The 17815-nt window shown below is 44.8% G+C and overlaps 1 protein-coding gene across 1 annotated transcript in view; it reads left to right on the forward strand.

Annotated features, from left to right (window-relative positions):
* The window catches only part of LOC132780040 (transformation/transcription domain-associated protein), a 232772-nt gene that overhangs the window by 199803 nt on the left and 15154 nt on the right, over positions 1-17815 (forward strand). The window contains exons 67-69 of the mRNA XM_067460867.1: positions 6540-6765; positions 10820-11037; positions 15166-15350. Of these exons, the coding sequence (XP_067316968.1) occupies positions 6540-6765; positions 10820-11037; positions 15166-15350 (629 nt within the window). The remainder of the gene's footprint in view (positions 1-6539; positions 6766-10819; positions 11038-15165; positions 15351-17815) is intronic.

A 17815-nucleotide genomic window follows, 5' to 3' on the forward strand; every position in this document is an offset into this window, starting at 1 on the left:
TGTCTGTGTTTTAGATGGATTAGGGATCAGCTGGTTTTCCCTTTAATAGGCAGTAAGGGCACCTAGAGCTTCGGAGAGCTTCTGTTCAACCCTCTCAAGGCTCCCTGCTTGAGTGGTGATGGCATGATCATCAGCATAGATGAAGCTCTCTGTCCCTTCTGGCAGTGGTTGGTCATTTGTGTAGATGTTGAACATGGATGGAGCGAGCACGCTTCCCTGAGGCAGGCCGTTCTTCCGTTTACGCCATCTGCTTCTCTGGCCCTGGAACTCAACAAAAAAGCTCCTGTTTTGTAGCAGGTTTCCATGTCTGTGTTTTAGATGGATTAGGGATCAGCTGGTTTTCCCTTTAATAGGCAGTAAGGGCACCTAGAGCTTCGGAGAGCTTCTGTTCAACCCTCTCAAGGCTCCCTGCTTGAGTGGTGATGGCATGATCATCAGCATAGATGAAGCTCTCTGTCCCTTCTGGCAGTGGCTGGTCATTTGTGTAGATGTTGAACATGGATGGAGCAAGCACGCTCCCCTGAGGCAGGCCGTTCTTCTGTTTCCGCCATCTGCTTCTCTGGCCCTGGAACTCAACAAAGAAGCTCCTGTTCTGTAGCTGATTTCCTTGAGTGGTGATGGCACGATCATCAGCATAGATGAAGCTCTCTGTCCCTTCCGGCAGTGGCTGGTCATTTGTGTAGATGTTGAACATGGATGGAGCAAGCACGCTCCCCTGAGGCAGGCCATTCTTCTGTTTCTGCCATCTGCTTCTCTGGCCCTGGAACTCAACAAAAAAGCTCCTGTTCTGTAGCTGATTTCCTTGAGTGGTGATGGCATGATCGTTAGCATAGATGAAACTCTCTATCACTTCTGGCAGCGGCTGGTCATTTGTGTAGATGTTGAACATGGATGGAGCAAGCACGCTCTCCTGAGGCAGGCCGTTCTTCTGTTTCCGCCATCTGCTTCTCTGGCCCTGGAACTCAACAAAAAAGCTCCTGTTTTGTAGCAGGTTTCCTATGAGGCGGGTGAGGTGGTAATAATCCTTTTGATATTATACATTTTTCTCAGGATGAGGCGGTGGTTTACGGTATCATAAGCCGCTGACAGGTCACTGAAGACAGCTCCTGTGATCTGCTGCCTTTCAAAGCAAACTCAACAAAAAAGCTCCTGTTTTGTAGCAGGTTTCCATGACTGTGTTTTAGATGGATTGGGGATCAGCTGGTTTTCCCTATAATGGGCAGTAAGGGCACCTAGAGCTTCGGAAAGCTTCTGTTCTACCATCTCAAAGCTCCGTGCTTGAGCGGTGATGGCACGATCATCAGCATAGATGAAGCTGTCTGTCCCTTCTGGCAGTGGTTGGTCATTTGTGTAGATGTTGAACATGGATGGAGCAAGCACGCTCCCCTGAGGCAGGCTGTTCTTCTGTTTCCGCCATCTGCTTCTCTGGCCCTGGAACTCAACAAAAAAGCTCCTGTTTTGTAATCGTTTCCCCTGTAATAGGCAGTAAGAGCACCTAGATCTCTAGGTACTTTTATGGAAAAGCAACAGCAATGTTCTCATCTGATCGTAAACGACTACAGGAAATAAAAGCTGCGTTTTTAGTCCGGGGAAGATCTCAAAGAAAGACTTCCTTGCTGGCTAATTAAACGACTTGCAAAGCGTGGCAGCCACCCTGTGCCATTCCGGTTTGCAGAGACTGTGTGTACTTAAGTGGGCTCCGTACGGGAAGCCCGGAACGCGAACAAAGCCAGCTCGTTAATTAACGGGGAGCTCTCCGTCCTTCCGACCTGCTCCCGAGAAGCCAAACGCAAGGCGAGAAATGGGTCTGAAATTTGTATGTTTTGGGAAACTGGAACGATTCCTGCGGCAAAATGAATGCCTTATACATGTGGGGTTTTTTTAAAAAAAAATTAACACCCTGAATAGTTTTGCTGAAGTTATTTGCATATCATTAGCAAGAATATTGTTCTCACTCTGCGGTGACATTTTCTTCTTGCACTTTGGGGAGCCGCGGGCAGCAAACAAGGCGTCTCTTCCCCTCCTTCTTCTTCAATGGGTGATTTACTCAGGTTGCTCACTAGAGGGTAGGCTTGGAATTAGAATCCCTCAATCTATATATCTATATCTATATATGTGTATATATATATATCTTCATTCCTCCTGCTGATAGTGTCATCATCCGTTCAAGACTTACTCTGCGTTAAAACCAGAAAGGATAAATATTATATCTTGTATTATTGTTTACTTCTTTGGTGCTTTGGGAAATTAAAAGATGTAATTTTTGGATATATTTTAAATAGATTTAAATCAGTATGGATTGTCACACTGACACCTGATGTCCAGGCAGTTCCTGAGTTACGAACATCTGACTCCTAGTTAAGAACAATGAGGATGAGAAAACAGGAAGCGAGGGGAATATTCCCCTTGGAAGGAAGGAAGAAAGGGAAGAAGAAAGGAAAGGAAGGAGGGAGAGAGGAAGGAAAGAAGAAAGGAAGGGAGGGGAGAGAGGGAGGAAGGAAGGTAGGTAGGAAAGAAGAAAGGAAGGAAGGGAGGGAGAGAGGAAGGAAGGAAGGAAGGGAAGGAGGGAGGTAGGAAAGAAGAAAGGAAAGAAGGAAGGAAGGAAGAAAGAAAGGAAGGAAGGAAGGAAAGAAAGAAGGGAGGGAGAGAGGAAGGAAGGAAGGGAGGGAGAGAGGAAGGAAGGGAGGGAGGGAGGGAGGGAGGAAGAGGGGGAGGAAGGAAGGAAAGAAGAAAGGAAGGGAGGAAGACAGGGAGGAAGGGAGAAAGGGAGAGAGGGAGGGAGAGAGGAAGGAAGGAAGGAAGGAAGGGAGGGAGAGAGAAAGGAAAGAAGGAAGGGAGAGAGGGAGGGAGAGAGGAAGGAAGGAAGGAAAGAAGGAAGGGAGGGAGAGAGAAAGGAAGGGAGGGAGGGAGGGAGGGAGAGAGGAAGGAAGGAAGGAAGGAAGGAAGGAAGGAAGGAAGGAAGGGAGGGAGAGAAAGGAAGGAAGGGAGGGAGAGAGGGAGGGAGAGAGGGAGGGAGGAAGGAAGGAAAGAAGAAAGGGAGGGAGGGAGGGAGGGAGAGAGGAAGGAAGGAAGGAAGGAAGGAAGGAAGGAAAGAAGAAAGGAAGGGAAGGAGAGAGGGAGGAACGAAGGAAGAAAGGAAGCAAGGAAGAAAGGAAAGAAGTAAGGAAGGAAGGAAAGAAGAAAGGAAGAGAGGGAGGAAGGAAGGAAAGAAGAAAGGGAGGGAGGGAGGGAGGGAGGGAGGGAGGGAGGAAGGAAGGAAGGAAGGAAGGAAGGAAGGAAGGAAGGAAAGAAAGAAGAAAGGAAGGGGGGAAGAAAGGAAAGAAGAAAGGAAGGAGGGAGGGAGGAAGGAAGGAAGGAAAGAAGAAAGGAAGGAAAGAAGGAAGGAAAGGAGGGAGGGAGGGAAATCCACTGCTACATGTTATTATCATGGGGAAATGAATCTTTCTCCCCAATCCTTATTTCTAAAACAAGCCTGATTGCTGTTTTTTTTTCCAATTTTTCCTGCTTTTTTTCCTAGTAAAGACCATAAAAGTACGTTTTTTAATTTATGGTTTTTCACTTTTATGAGTGGTTTGTGCCCGAACCCCAGTGAATGTGGAGGACCAACTGTACTCATTTTTACTATTTGGTGCCTGCAGGTCTCAACATGACATTTATGAATGCATCATCATCATTGGCGATCTCTTGTGTCCGAGTCTGATTGCCTTCCAAGTGCAGGATCTTGGCCGTGGGTCCAGAGGTCACGGTCGAGACCAATTCTCGATCCGCATGCTCTTTCTTCTGCAGTAACGACACCTCTTTCCAGGTGGAAGGCGGTCCTGACAAGGATTGGCGTGATGCTCCTTCTTCCTCTTGATATGTTTCTTCCAGGCCCACCCTCTTTAAAGATTTCAGCAGGGATCCCATCAGGTCCGCTGGCTTTGTTACTTTAAGCCCATCTTTCAATCTCTTTTCCTGTCCACCAACATTCCATTTTCTATTCTTGTTTTGGGAGTAGAGTCACTGCTTTGGAAGACAGTGATTTTTGGGCACTGAGACATGGCTTTCAGTCCTGCAAAGATGATGGCAAAGGATTGTTGGTTCAATGCTGGTGGTCTTTACATCTTTTTCCAGCATGCTGACATTTGTCCACCTTTCTTCTTCCCAAGAGATATGTTTCTACCAGGTCCACCTCTTTAAAAATTTCAGCAGGGATCCCATCAGGTCCACTGGCTTTGTTTTTTTAAGCCCATCTTTAAATCTCTTTTCCTGTCCACCAACATTCCATTTTCCATTCTTGAGTTGGGAATAGAGTCACTGCTTTGAGAGACGGTGATCTTTGGGCATTCAGACATGGCTTTCAGTCCTGCAAAGATGATGGCAAAGGATTGTTGCTTCAATGCTTGTGGTCTTTACATCTTCTTCCAGCATGCTGACATTTGTCCACCTTTCTTCTTCCCAAGAGATATGTTTCTCCCAGGTCCACCCTCTTTAAAGATTTCAGCAGGGATCCCATCAGGTCTGCTGGCTTTGTTATTTTAAGCCCATCTTTCAATCTCTTTTCCTGTCCACCAACATTCAATTTTCCATTCTTGAGTTGGGAATAGAGTCACTGCTTTGAGAGATGGTGATCTTTGGGCATTCAGACATGGCTTTCAGTCCTGCAAAGATGATTTATTTATTATTTATTTACTATAGTTCTATGCCGCCATTCTCAGCCCAAGGGCGACTCATGACGGTTTACAAAACTGCACAATTCGATGCCCACAGCAATACAAAGATAATTATTTTATTTATTTATTTCCAGTACTTATACCCCGCCCTTTTCACCCCCGAGGGGGGACTCAGGGCGGCTTACACAACGAGGCACCATTCGGCGCCCATACAATTACAGTTATACAAATGACAATCATAATAAAACAATTAAAACAGTTATCATGGCTAAAACAACGATGCAAATTAACAATCAGTAACACAGCATATAGAACATTTCACGTGTTCAGCATTCGTCTTTCCGGGTTCCAGATTCCAATCCATTATACCTTTCCTAGATGGTATCCATTCTTTACCTGCTCATTGACTTAACGCTTGATCCCACAACCAAGTTTTGAGTGTTCTCCTAAAGGAGAGAAGTGAGGTCGCTGTTCTGATTTCCCCGGGGAGCGAGTTCCACAGGCAGGGGGCCGCCACCGAGAAGGCCCTGCTCCTCGTCCCTGCCAGCCTCACTTGTGACACTGGCGGGGTCGAGAGCAGCCCCCCCCCCCCGGCCAATCTTAAACTCCGGGGTGGGACGTAAAGGGAGATCCGTTCGGACAGATACACTGGGACAGAGCCGTGTAAACATTAAAAACATTTAACATAGATAAAATTCATTACAAATAACATCAATAAGACATAATAAAAAAACGTCCTCCGCATCTCATTACCAATCATTATCCAGTCGTGTTGTCCAACCGTTCTGTGATCAGAGTTTAACAGCTACACTGCGTTTGGGAAAGCCTGCTCGTATAACCAGGTTTTAACTTTTTTGGGTGGGGGCTGATCTAATGTCCCTGGGGAGGGCATTCCACGACCGAGGGGCCACCGCTGAGAAGACCCTGTCTCTTGTCCCCGCCTGTCTAGCCGATGAAGATGGCAGGACCGAGAGCAGGGCCTCCCCAGAAGATCTGGGTTCGTAAGGACAGATACGTTCAGATGATGGCGAAGGATCATTGCTTCAATGCTGGTGGTCTTTGCTTCTTCATCCAGCATGCTGACATTTGTCCACCTTTCTTCTTCCCAAGAGATTTGCAGGATTTTTCAGAGTCAACTCTGATGGAATTGTTTCAAAAGTTGAGTGTGACATCTGTAGACAGTCCACGTTTTGGAGGCATATAAAAGGATTGGGAGGACAATAGCTTCATAAACAAGCATTGCTGGTCTCCCTACAGATGTCGCAATATTAAAACACTCTTTTTTTTCATTCAAGGAAATTCTGCAATCGCAAAATCTAGATTGTGTTGTATTTTGATGTCTACTTTTGTGGAGAAGTGGCTGCACAGGTAGCAGAAGTAACATTTTCTAGCATTGCACCACGAAGCTTCATTTATGAATGCAATTTGAGGTCTTGATTTTGCTTGCAAAGTGGTGTTTGGAGGCAGTTTTAAGTGGATTGACTTTTGGGTGAAGGCTGCAACCTCTGCAAGCATAAGGAGATGTTTGACCCATGTGTGCTGGAGAATAACATCCTTACGACCATATATATATATATATATATACATATACATACACACACACACACACATATACAATTGGCTGTGAAGGCCTGACGAGGGATAATTCTCCCATAATATGAAAATAAATGGTGAGACAAGCTTATTTAATGTGTAATCTCTGCCGTTTTGGCTCAGCGTGAATTGGAACGGATCCTCTTGGAGGGTTTCTTGCCAATGGCTCATCTGTTTTACAAGAGAATTTGCTTTGCGGTATCTATGTTGGCGAACTTGTCACCGCTGTAATCATTTCGAACGTGTGTCATCATCTCTTTTTGGTTTGTTTCCTATCGTGTTGCTATTATTCAGACTTCGACTTCAGTGTGCCGGGCTCCATGAAGCTCCACAACCTCATTTCGAAGCTGAAGAAGTGGATCAAGATCCTGGAGGCCAAAACCAAGCAGCTGCCCAAGTTCTTCCTCATCGAGGAGAAGTGCCGCTTCCTGAGCAACTTCTCGGCCCAGACCGCCGAGGTGGAGATCCCCGGGGAGTTCCTCATGCCCAAGCCCACCCACTACTACATCAAGATCGCACGGTAAATGCAACTGGGCAGGGAGGGGCTGTGTGGAAACTACCACTGCGAAATGGTCTCGGATTAGTTCTGATTACAAGCAGTCCCTGAGTTACAAACAACTCCTAGTTAAGAACAAGGCTGGACTAGATGGCCTTTGGGGGACCCTCCCAAATCTATAATACTGTATCTACCTCATATATATGTGTCTGTGTGTGTATGCCATCCCAGAGTTACAGACCTACGACTCACAGATGAGTCCTAGATAAGAACAGGACTGGACTAGATGGCCTTTGGGGGACCCTCCCAAATCTGTGATACTGTATCTACCTCTCATATAAACAAATTATATGTGTATATATATATATATATATATATATATATATATATATTCCACTCTATCTCTCCAAGGAGGATTGCCTACAAGCTGAGAGGGGCGGTATATAAATATAGCAAATAAATCTATATATATATAAATGTAATGTTCATTTGTGGGATGAACATAACTCAAAAACCACTGGACGCATTGACACCAAATTTGGACACAAGACACTTCTCAGGCCAACGAGTGATCATCACTCATAAAAACACTGAAAAACACAGCAGAAGAGACTTAAAAAGCCAAAAGAAATTACAACGCATGCACATAACCACATAAATACACAAATATATACACATACCAAACATGTATACACAGACTGGGCCACAGCAACGAGTGGCAGCGGATGGCTAGTAAATAAATAAATTTGGTGACACCTCCGGATATTTCGTTTTCCTGCTGGCGGGATATGTCCTTCTGGGCCTGGTCCCTCCGTGTTCTGAGCAATTTTTAACTCCTCAATTATAATCCCATTTTCCCTGGCGCATGTCTTGAGAACGATATTCTTGGCCTATCTGATATTGTATTATTGTTTTAATTAATGTTTTGTTTACAGTTGCAATTAATGCTTAATGTATTTGAATTGTTGTTGTATTATTGTAATTGTTTTTATGTAGCGGCATCAAATCATTGCCAATTGTCACGTTGCCAGGGCTCTACCTTATTTAGGTAGAGATTAACCAAACTCCCGGTTTTATCAAACAGTTTAATTAAAACAGCACTTACTTGCTGGCTGTTTTGATAGTCCAAAATATAAAACACAAAGATAGCACGCAGCTACAGAATAAACAAAAACTGATAGCAAAAATTTATTTATTTATTTGTTTGTTTGTTTACTGCTCTTATATACCGCAATTCTCAGCCCAAGGGCGACTCATTGCGGTGTACAACATAAAAACAGGTGCAAATTACAAAACATAGTGCAAGATATCCACAATCATCATTATCAAAACATCTTATCAACATCAACAATACTACAAAATTACTACTACATTCCGAATCGTCTCATCGTCAAGCCCACAATCCGAAAATAACTTCTTAGTCAAAAGCAGGGGTCCTCAAACTAAGGCCCGGGGGGGCCGGATATGGCCCTCCAAGGTCAACCTAAGTCTGAAATGACTTGAAAGCACACAACAACAACAACAACAGTCGTCCTATCTCATCAGCCAAAAGCAGGACCACACTTCCCATTGAAATACTGATAAGTTTATATTTGTTAAAATTGTTCTTCATTTTAATTATTGTATTGTTTCTAAGTGTTTTTTGCACGACAAATAAGATATGTGCAGTGTGCAGAGGAATACATTCATGCTGTTTTCAAAGTATAATCTGGCCCTCCAACAGTTTGAGGGACTGTCACCTGGCCCTCTGTTTAAAAAGCTTGAGGACCCCTGGTCAAAAGAGTCCAGTCCAGTGGTCAAATGCCGAGAGTTCAGTAAACAGAGTCCAGGGATCAAGAGTCTATACCGTAGTCAAAAGCCAGTCCAAAGGTTCAAGGTTCCAGAGTTCCAAGATTACAGGAGACGGGTCAGGATACCGAAAAATCCAACAGACCTGGGGGGAAAACCAGCAGCATCCACCACCAAAATACAAAATACTTTTCTCTCAAAGATCAGTCCCAAGGTTAGCTCCTTAAATCCAGTAACACCCAGCTGCATTCAGTAAACAGAGTCCAGGGATCAAGAGTCTACACCGTAGTCAAAAGCCAGTCCAAAGGTTCAAGGTTCCAGGATTCCAAGATTACAGGAGACAGGTCAGGATACCGAAAAATCCAACAGACCTGGAGGAAAAACCAGCAGCATCCACCACCAAAATACAAAATACTTTTCTCCCAAAGATCAGTCCCAAGGTTAGCTCCTTAAATCCAGTAACACCCATCTGCAACCTGTCCCCTGCATACCTCCACCCTTAATTACTTTTACCTGTAAACTGTTACTTACAAACTACTCAGCCCTTTAGAACCAAAACTTACATTAACCCTTCCACCACCAACCACTGTCAACTATTAGGCCTGGGTAACAACGGAAAAATTTGTTTCTAAAATCGATTCGTTTTTTGGGGGTTTTTGCGTTTCGTTATTTAAAATAATTACAAAATTTTCCTTTTAAAAACTTCGATATTTACGAAATTTCGTAAATGTGAAAAAAAATACAAAACATTAATGAATCGATTTCCGAAACAATAATGAATCGATTTGTTAATGGCGGACGCGACCGCGAAATACGCTAAAAAACCTCCAAAAACTTCTGAAGCTTCCCTCTCCCTCTGTTGTTGACTGTTGGTGTGATATTATAATTTTTTTTCACTAATTAAACAACCATAAAACTTGCCCCAGACATGCGGAAATAATAACGAAACGACCTCAAAACAATAATGAAACGAATACAATAACGAAATACGAAGCATTTACAAAACTATTTAAAAATTCGTTTTTTAAAAAAATTGCTCCAGAATGGTTCGTTATCGTTTTGTAATTAAAAAAATGAACGAATTATTAACGAATTACGAATTAACGAAACGAAACCGCCCAGCCCTATCAACTATGGAACATATGACACCAATGTAATCCGTCCCGAGTCCCCCTTTGGTGGTAGATAAGAGATCGGGTAGAAATACTGGAAAGAAATAAATAATAAATAAATATAACTCCACCAATCATTAGCCGTTTCAAAATGGAGGTGGGATCACTTTCTCAGCCCAAAGCCTTCTTGCTGCATGCTTAGGATCGCCCTCCCAGGGTGGTTTCTCTGCCCGTAGCAATACGGAAATCGGCACCAGACGGGTGGTAAACAATAGGCCTGGGCGGTTTCGTTTCGTTAATTCGTAATTCGTTAATAATTCGTTAATTTTTCCAATTACAAAACGATAACGAACCATTCTGGAGCAATTATTAAAAAAACGAATTTTTAAATACGTTTTGCAAATGCTTCATATTTCGTTATTGTATTCGTTTCGTTATTGCTTTGAGGTCGTTTCGTTATTATTTCCGCATGTCTGGGCCAGTTTTATGGTTTAATTAGTGAAAAAAAATTATAATATCACACCAACAGTCAAGAACAGAGGGAGAGGGAAGCTTCAGAAGGTTTTGGAGGTTTTTTAGCGTATTTCGCGGTCGCGTCTGCCATTAACGAATCGATTCGTTATTGTTTCGGAAATCGATTCGTTAATTTTTTACCATTTACGAAATTTCGTAAATATCGAACTTTTTAAAAGGAAAATTTTGTAATTATTTTAAATATCGAAACAAAAAAAAAACCCCAAATACAAATCGATTTTAGAAACAAATTTTTGCGTTGTTACCCAGGCCTAGTAAACAACCTGTGTTCAAAAAGGAAGGAGTTCTGTCTTTTGGAGAAGACCAAAAACAAAGGAAAAGGCGGAAACGCACCCGCCGCGGGAGGGAGGCTCTTCTTTGTGGGAACTCCCGCATAATAGAAAGGAAGGAAGGAAAAAGCCGGTGCTTAAAAGGTGGCGTCGTTATAAAAAGGTATAATGGGGGATGTTGGTTTTGCAGAATCTCCGTCGCTAATACGCCTCCCTTTTGTTAGCGTTAAGTCTGGCATTTCAATTTCCTTTCCCCTTTTCAAATCCCGCTTTCATCTTGGAGGAGAGAAAGGAAGCCGGAGATTGCGAGAGCTCAGGTGCTTTTATCTCTCTCTCTCACACACACACCGCTTTATGTCTTTTGCCTCGTGATAGGTTTATGCCCAGAGTGGAGATTGTGCAAAAGCATAACACGGCCGCCAGAAGGCTCTACATCCGAGGTCACAATGGGAAGATCTACCCGTACCTGGTCATGAACGACGCCTGCCTGACCGAGTCGCGCCGAGAGGAGCGCGTCCTGCAGCTCCTCCGCCTCCTCAACCCGTGCCTGGAGAAGAGGAAGGAGACCACCAAGAGGCACCTCTTCTTCACAGGTGGGTCCACAAACAGCCCCGCAGCACGGCCTTCACACACGAGGCTTCTCTCACACAGAGGTCTACCTCACACTCCTCAGGATGACACTAGCCTTCGACAATATCAAAGAGACATAATATTCTAGTTGCACTGTTTACAAGAACAAGGTTTCCATAACACAAATAAACAAATACATAGTAGCTTTACACGCAGCAGCCTTCACACCGGATCTTTCTCACACAGAGGTTTACCTCAAATTCCTCAGGATGACACTAACCTTCGGCAATATCAAAGAAACATAATATTCTAGTTGCACTGTTTACAAGAACAAGGTTTCCATAACAGAAATAAACAAATACGTAGTAGCTTTACACGCAGCAGCCTTCACACTGGAGCTTTCTCACATGAGGCTTTTCTCACACAGAGGTTTACCTCACACTCTTCAGGATGACACTAGCCTTCAACAATATCAAAGAAACATAATATTCTAGTTGCACTGTTTACAAGAACAAGGTTTCCATAACACAAATAAACAAATCCATAGTAGCTTCACAGGCAGAAGCCTTCACACCGGAGCTTTGTCACATGAGGCTTCTTTCACACAGAGGTTTACCTCACACTCCTCAGGACGACACTAGCCTAAGAACAAGGGTTTCCATAACACAAATAAACAAATACAAAGGAGCTTTACACGCAGCAGCCTTCACACTGGAGCTTTCTCACACAGAGGTTTACCTCACACTCCTCAGGACGACACTAGCCTTCGACAATATCAAAGAAACATAATATTCTAGTTGCACTGTTTACAAGAACAAGGTTTCCATAATACAAATAAACAAATACAAAGGAGCTTTACACGCAGCAGCCTTCACACCGGAGCTTTCTCACACAGAGGTTTACCTCACACTCCTCAGGACGACACTAACCTTCGACAGTATCACAGAAATATAATATTCTAGTTGCACTGTTTACAACAATAAGGTTTCCATAACACAAATAAACAAATACATAGTAGCTTTACACGCAGCAGCCTTCACACCGGAGCTTTCTCACACGAGGCTTCTCTCACACAGAGGTTTACCTCACACTCCTCAGGATGACACTAACCTTCGACAATATCAGAGAAACTTAATATTCTAGTTGCACCCTAACCCAGAACACAAATAAACAAATACATAGTAGCTTTACACGCAGCAGCCTTCACACCGGAGCTTTCTCACACGAGGCTACTCTCACACAGAGGTTTACCTCACACTCTTCAGGACGACACTAGCCTTCGACAATATCAGAGAAACTTAATATTCTAGTTGCACCCTAACCCATAACACAAATAAACAAATACATAGTAGCTTTACACGCAGCAGCCTTCACACCGCAGCTTTCTCACATCAGGCTTCTCTCACACAGAGGTTTACCTCACACTCTTCAGGACGACACTAGCCTTCGACAATATCAAAGAAACTCAATATTCTAGTTGCACCCTAACCCATAACACAGATAAACAAATACATAGTAGCTTTACATGCAGCAGCCTTCACGCCGCAGCTTTCTCACACGTGGCTTCTCTCACACAGAGGTTTACCTCACACTCTTCAGGATGACACTAGCCTTCGACAATATCAAAGAAACTTAATATTCTAGTTGCACCCTAACCCAGACATAAATAAACAAATACATAGTAGCTTTACACACAGCAGCCTTCACACTGGAGCTTTCTCACACGAGGCTTCTCTCACACAGAGGTTTATCTCACACTCCTCAGGATGACACTAGCCTTCGACAATATCAGAGAAACTTAATATTCTAGTTGCACCCTAACCCATAACACAAATAAACAAATACATAGTAGCTTTACATGCAGCAGCCTTCACACCACAGCTTTCTCACACGTGGCTTCTCTCACACAGAGGTTTACCTCACACTCTTCAGGACGACACTAGCCTTCGACAATATCAAAGAAACTTAATATTCTAGTTGCACCCTAACCCATAACACAAATAAACAAATACATAGTAGCTTTACACGCAGCAGCCTTCACACCGCAGCTTTCTCACATCAGGCTTCTCTCACACAGAGGTTTACCTCACACTCTTCAGGACGACACTAACCTTCAACAATACCAAAGAAACATGAAAGCAAGCAGAGAAGCAACTCCTCTCGAGGTTTGCAGTTGGTACAATGAGGAAGCCGGCCTTTTTCTCCTTTCCTCCGCGCCGCCCACACTCCCCTCTTTGGAAACGCTTTAGTCCGTGAGGGCTGCTGTCTAGTGACAACAAGCTTTCCCGCGCGTTCTCTTTCATGGCGGAGCTCTCGAGTGTGCCGCGAGGAGGAGGGAAGTGCCACTTGACACACTTCACTTGATCATCGCTGCTGCTGCCGCCGCCGCCGAGGGAGAGCTGATATCTGCATATTAATTGGAGAGCTGGTGCACGGCTCTGGTTCGTAGGCAGGCCCCTGCTTTCCCTTCCTTTCATTATCATCTCTGCAGCGCCATAGATGATAATGAAAGCATGGAGACGTTGGCCTGCTCGAACGCGCCACGGTTAGTTGCAGTTGTTTGCCGGTTGTGTGTTCACCCTTCTGCATTTCCAGGTTTGATTACACTATGGACAGAGGCGGCCCTGGGTAATTTTCAATTGTAAACAAACAGTATTTTGGCATGCCCCCCCCCCCAACCAATCACTGATATATATTTTCTGTTCGTTGTGGGAGTTCTGTGTGCCATATTTGGTTCAGTTCCATCATTGGTGGAGTTCAGAATGCTCTTTGATTATAGGTGAACTATACATCCCAGTAACTACAACTCGCATATGTCAAGGTCTATTTTCCCCCAAGAGCGACCCTGGGCAACATCAACTCTACTGCAAAGGCTTACTTTGCGTAATGGCTTGAGCCGCCCCTGCCTGTTAAGCAGATTGAATCTGGGTGCCAAAGGAGATTGACTGAGGGGGGTCAAAGAAGAAGGAACTGGGAGTTAGGAGTGGTGAAGGGTTAGTGAGAGAGGCCTGAAATTGGTCTGTTTGGCTAGCAGAGATAGCTAGTGAGAAGCTCTCTACAGCTTCTATATAAACCCCTTTTTCCCAGCTCCAGCAGACCTCACCCTCTGAGGAAACTTGCCATAGATGCAGGCGAAACGTCAGGAGAAATGCCTATAGAACATGGCCATATAGCCCGAAAAAACCCACAAGAACTGACTCTCTACAGCTATTAGGGAAATAGCTGGTGGAGGAGTGTAGAGATAGATCCAGGGTAGGACTATCTGTGGAGGAGTTTAGAATTACTTTCAGAGAAGCAATCCTGCCAGTAAATTCTGTGGAGGGACAGAGAAGTGTTCCTATGTAACTAAGTCTGAACTGAAACAATACTCTGAAACAGCTAAGCTTTATAACTGAGTTTGTTCCAGTTCTCTTAAATAAACATCATTGTTTTGTTGTTCACAACATCTGCCTCACGTCTGCCTCTGTGGGTGTAGTTTTAAAAAGCAGTTTCCTGCAGCAAACAAGACTCTATGGTGGCAGCGTATAATTTAAAGAACAATCTTTTAGTGTTACCTTAGAACACTAGCCTGAGGGCTAATCCAACACCCTCTTGCCTAAGATACTTCCAGTAAGCCAAGGGCTTATCAGTGCTTTTAAGTGTGGTGGTGGCCAGAAGGTTTTCAAAAGGGTTTTTTTCAGCCAGAAGAAAGCTCCAGCATTCCTTACAGTTTTTTGTTTTTGGCTTTGAATTAAGAGAAGCCACATTCCAATCACAAGTGGGGTTCTGCCTTTTTAGGGATTTTGTTTCCCAAATAAATCTTCCAGCTTTTATACTCGCCTTGATGTTTGGTCAGGATATCCAAACTCTTTCTTTCTAAGTTTTAGGTCAGGGCCCCAATTTCCATTTTCTGGGCTCAAGTCTGAGAGGGACTTTCTGGTTTTATAGAATAGGATGCTGCAAAGGTGGGGCAGCTCGCCCAAACACATCCTTTCCTAAGTGAGCGCTCACTTCAGCTGCGTTTCCTCTTCCTCTTTTTCTTGCTTTGATGGGATCAGGTCCTTGTCTGGCCTTCTCTTGTCTTCCCAACCTTGCATGTATCAATCATGCCTTGTTATTATGAGACGTTCCCCGCCCTGCAACTCCCCCCTGCCTGTGTTCTCCCCCCGCAGTCCCACGAGTGGTGGCGGTCTCCCCGCAGATGCGCCTGGTGGAAGACAACCCCTCCTCGCTCTCCCTCGTGGAGATCTACAAGCAGCGCTGCGCCAAGAAGGGGATCGAGCACGACAGCCCCATCTCGCGCTACTACGACCGGCTGGCCACCGTCCAAGCGCGAGGCACCCAGGCCAGCCACCAGGTAAGCTATTGGGAATGTCTGGGCAGGCCGACGAGGCCCCCGAGTTACAGACATCCGACTTATAAACAACTCCTAGTTAAGAACGGGGCTGAGACCACATTGACTGGCTTTCTGTGCAGGGTTCCATATTTTGCACTTTAACAACACAACCGTTCGATACTAAAATGGAACTGTAGAGGAGAGTCTACTGAACAAGCCAGTACCTGCCGCATACTTTGCTTAAGTCGCATTGACCGACCGTCTGCACAGGGTTCCATACTTTGCACTTTAACAACACAACCGTTCAATGCTAAGGCTTCCCGCCAGAATGGAACTGTAGAGGAGAGTCTACTGAACAAGCCAGTACCTGCCGCATACGTTGTTTAAGTCTCATTGACCGACCGTCTGCACAGGGTTCCATACTTCGCATTTCAACAACACAACCGTTCAATGCTAAGGCTTCCCACCAAAATGGAACTGTAGAGGAGAGTCTACTGAACAAGCCAGTACCTGCCGCATACGTTGCTTAAGTCGCATTAACTGACCATCTGCACAGGGTTCCATACTTTGCACTTTAACAACACAACCATTCGATGCTAAGGCTTCCCGCCAAAATGGAACTGTAGAGGAGAGTCTACTGAACAAGCCAGTACCTGCCGCATTGGTTGCTTAAGTCACATTAACTGACCATCTGCGCAGGGTTCCATACTTTGCACTTTAACAACACAACCGTTCAATGCTAAGGCTTCCTGCCAAAATGGAACTGTAGAGGAGAGTCTACTGAACAAGCCAGTACCTGCCACATACATTGCTTAAGTCACGCTGACTGACCGTCTGCACAGGGTTCCATACTTTGCACTTTAACAACACAACCATTCAATGCTAAGGCTTCCCACCAAAATGGAACTGTAGAGGAGAGTCTATTGAACAAACCAGTACCTGCCGCATAGGTTGCTTAAGTCACATTGACCGACCGTCTGCGCAGGGTTCCATACTTTGCACTTTAACAACACAACCGTTCAATGCTAAGGCTTCCTGACAAAATGGAACTGTAGAGGAGAGTCTACTGAACAAGCCAGTACCTGCCACATACATTGCTTAAGTCACGCTGACTGACCGTCTGCACAGGGTTCCATACTTTGCACTTTAACAACACAACCATTCAATGCTAAGGCTTCCCACCAAAATGGAACTGTAGAGGAGAGTCTATTGAACAAACCAGTACCTGCCGCATAGGTTGCTTAAGTCACATTGACCGACCGTCTGCGCAGGGTTCCATACTTTGCACTTTAACAACACAACCGTTCAATGCTAAGGCTTCCTGACAAAATGGAACTGTAGAGGAGAGTCTACTGAACAAGCCAGTACCTGCCACATACATTGCTTAAGTCACGCTGACTGACCGTCTGCACAGGGTTCCATACTTTGCACTTTAACAACACAACCATTCAATGCTAAGGCTTCCCACCAAAATGGAACTGTAGAGGAGAGTCTATTGAACAAACCAGTACCTGCCGCATAGGTTGCTTAAGTCACATTGACCGACCGTCTGCGCAGGGTTCCATACTTTGCACTTTAACAACACAACCGTTCAATGCTAAGGCTTCCTGACAAAATGGAACTGTAGAGGAGAGTCTACTGAACAAGCCAGTACCTGTGCAAAGGCACAGTTCCCAAGATCCAAAGGCAAAAGCATGAAGCCTAATCCTTTAGCAATGGTCAAACACGAGTCCATGGAAAACAGTAGAAAACAAGGCCCAAATCCCAGACTCAGGAAGCCAGAAGCGTGCTGCTAAAAGCCAAAGTTAATCCACAGAAGTTTGCATGAGAAGAGCTACATTGGACTGACAGCCCCTGCTTGTCAGCTACAAGGCTAAATACTCGGCTTGGTTGATCTGGTTCGGAAGTTTCTAAAATCGGAATGAATTCATATTTAAATGACTTTTAAAACAATTTTGAGCCATGCTGGAATAGTGTGAGGAGTAATAACGAATTGAAACGATTTACCCATTTTTTGGAATTATTTTGTATGTCTGGTCAAGGTTTACAATCTCGCAGTTTCCTTGCCCTCCTGGCGACAAGCCGCGATGCGGAAGGGCGAGGTGGGTGTGGCCACGCCCAGCTCTTCCTGAAGGCCACGCCCCCAGTGACCATCAAGAAGAGCTGGGCGTAGCCACACCCACTTCATTCCCTTGCCCTTTGCAATCACACAGAGAAGGGAAACTGCAAGATTTTAAGAGTAATCTTGCAGTTTCCCTTCTCTGTGTGACTGCAAAGGGCGATGGATAACAGGGGAATGAGGTGGGCGTGGCTACGCCCAGGTGACTGCAAAGGGCCGATGGATGGCAGCAGAGGGAGGAGGTGGGTGTGGCCACGCCCAGCTCTTCTTGACGGTCAGTGGGGGAAACCGCATTGCCGCTTGTCGCCAGGGAAGCCAGGGAAACTGCGAGATTTTAAACTAACGGGGGAGTGCACCTTCCATTAAC

Source organism: Anolis sagrei, chromosome X (genome assembly GCF_037176765.1).
Source record: "Anolis sagrei isolate rAnoSag1 chromosome X, rAnoSag1.mat, whole genome shotgun sequence".
NCBI lineage: Eukaryota > Metazoa > Chordata > Lepidosauria > Squamata > Dactyloidae > Anolis > Anolis sagrei.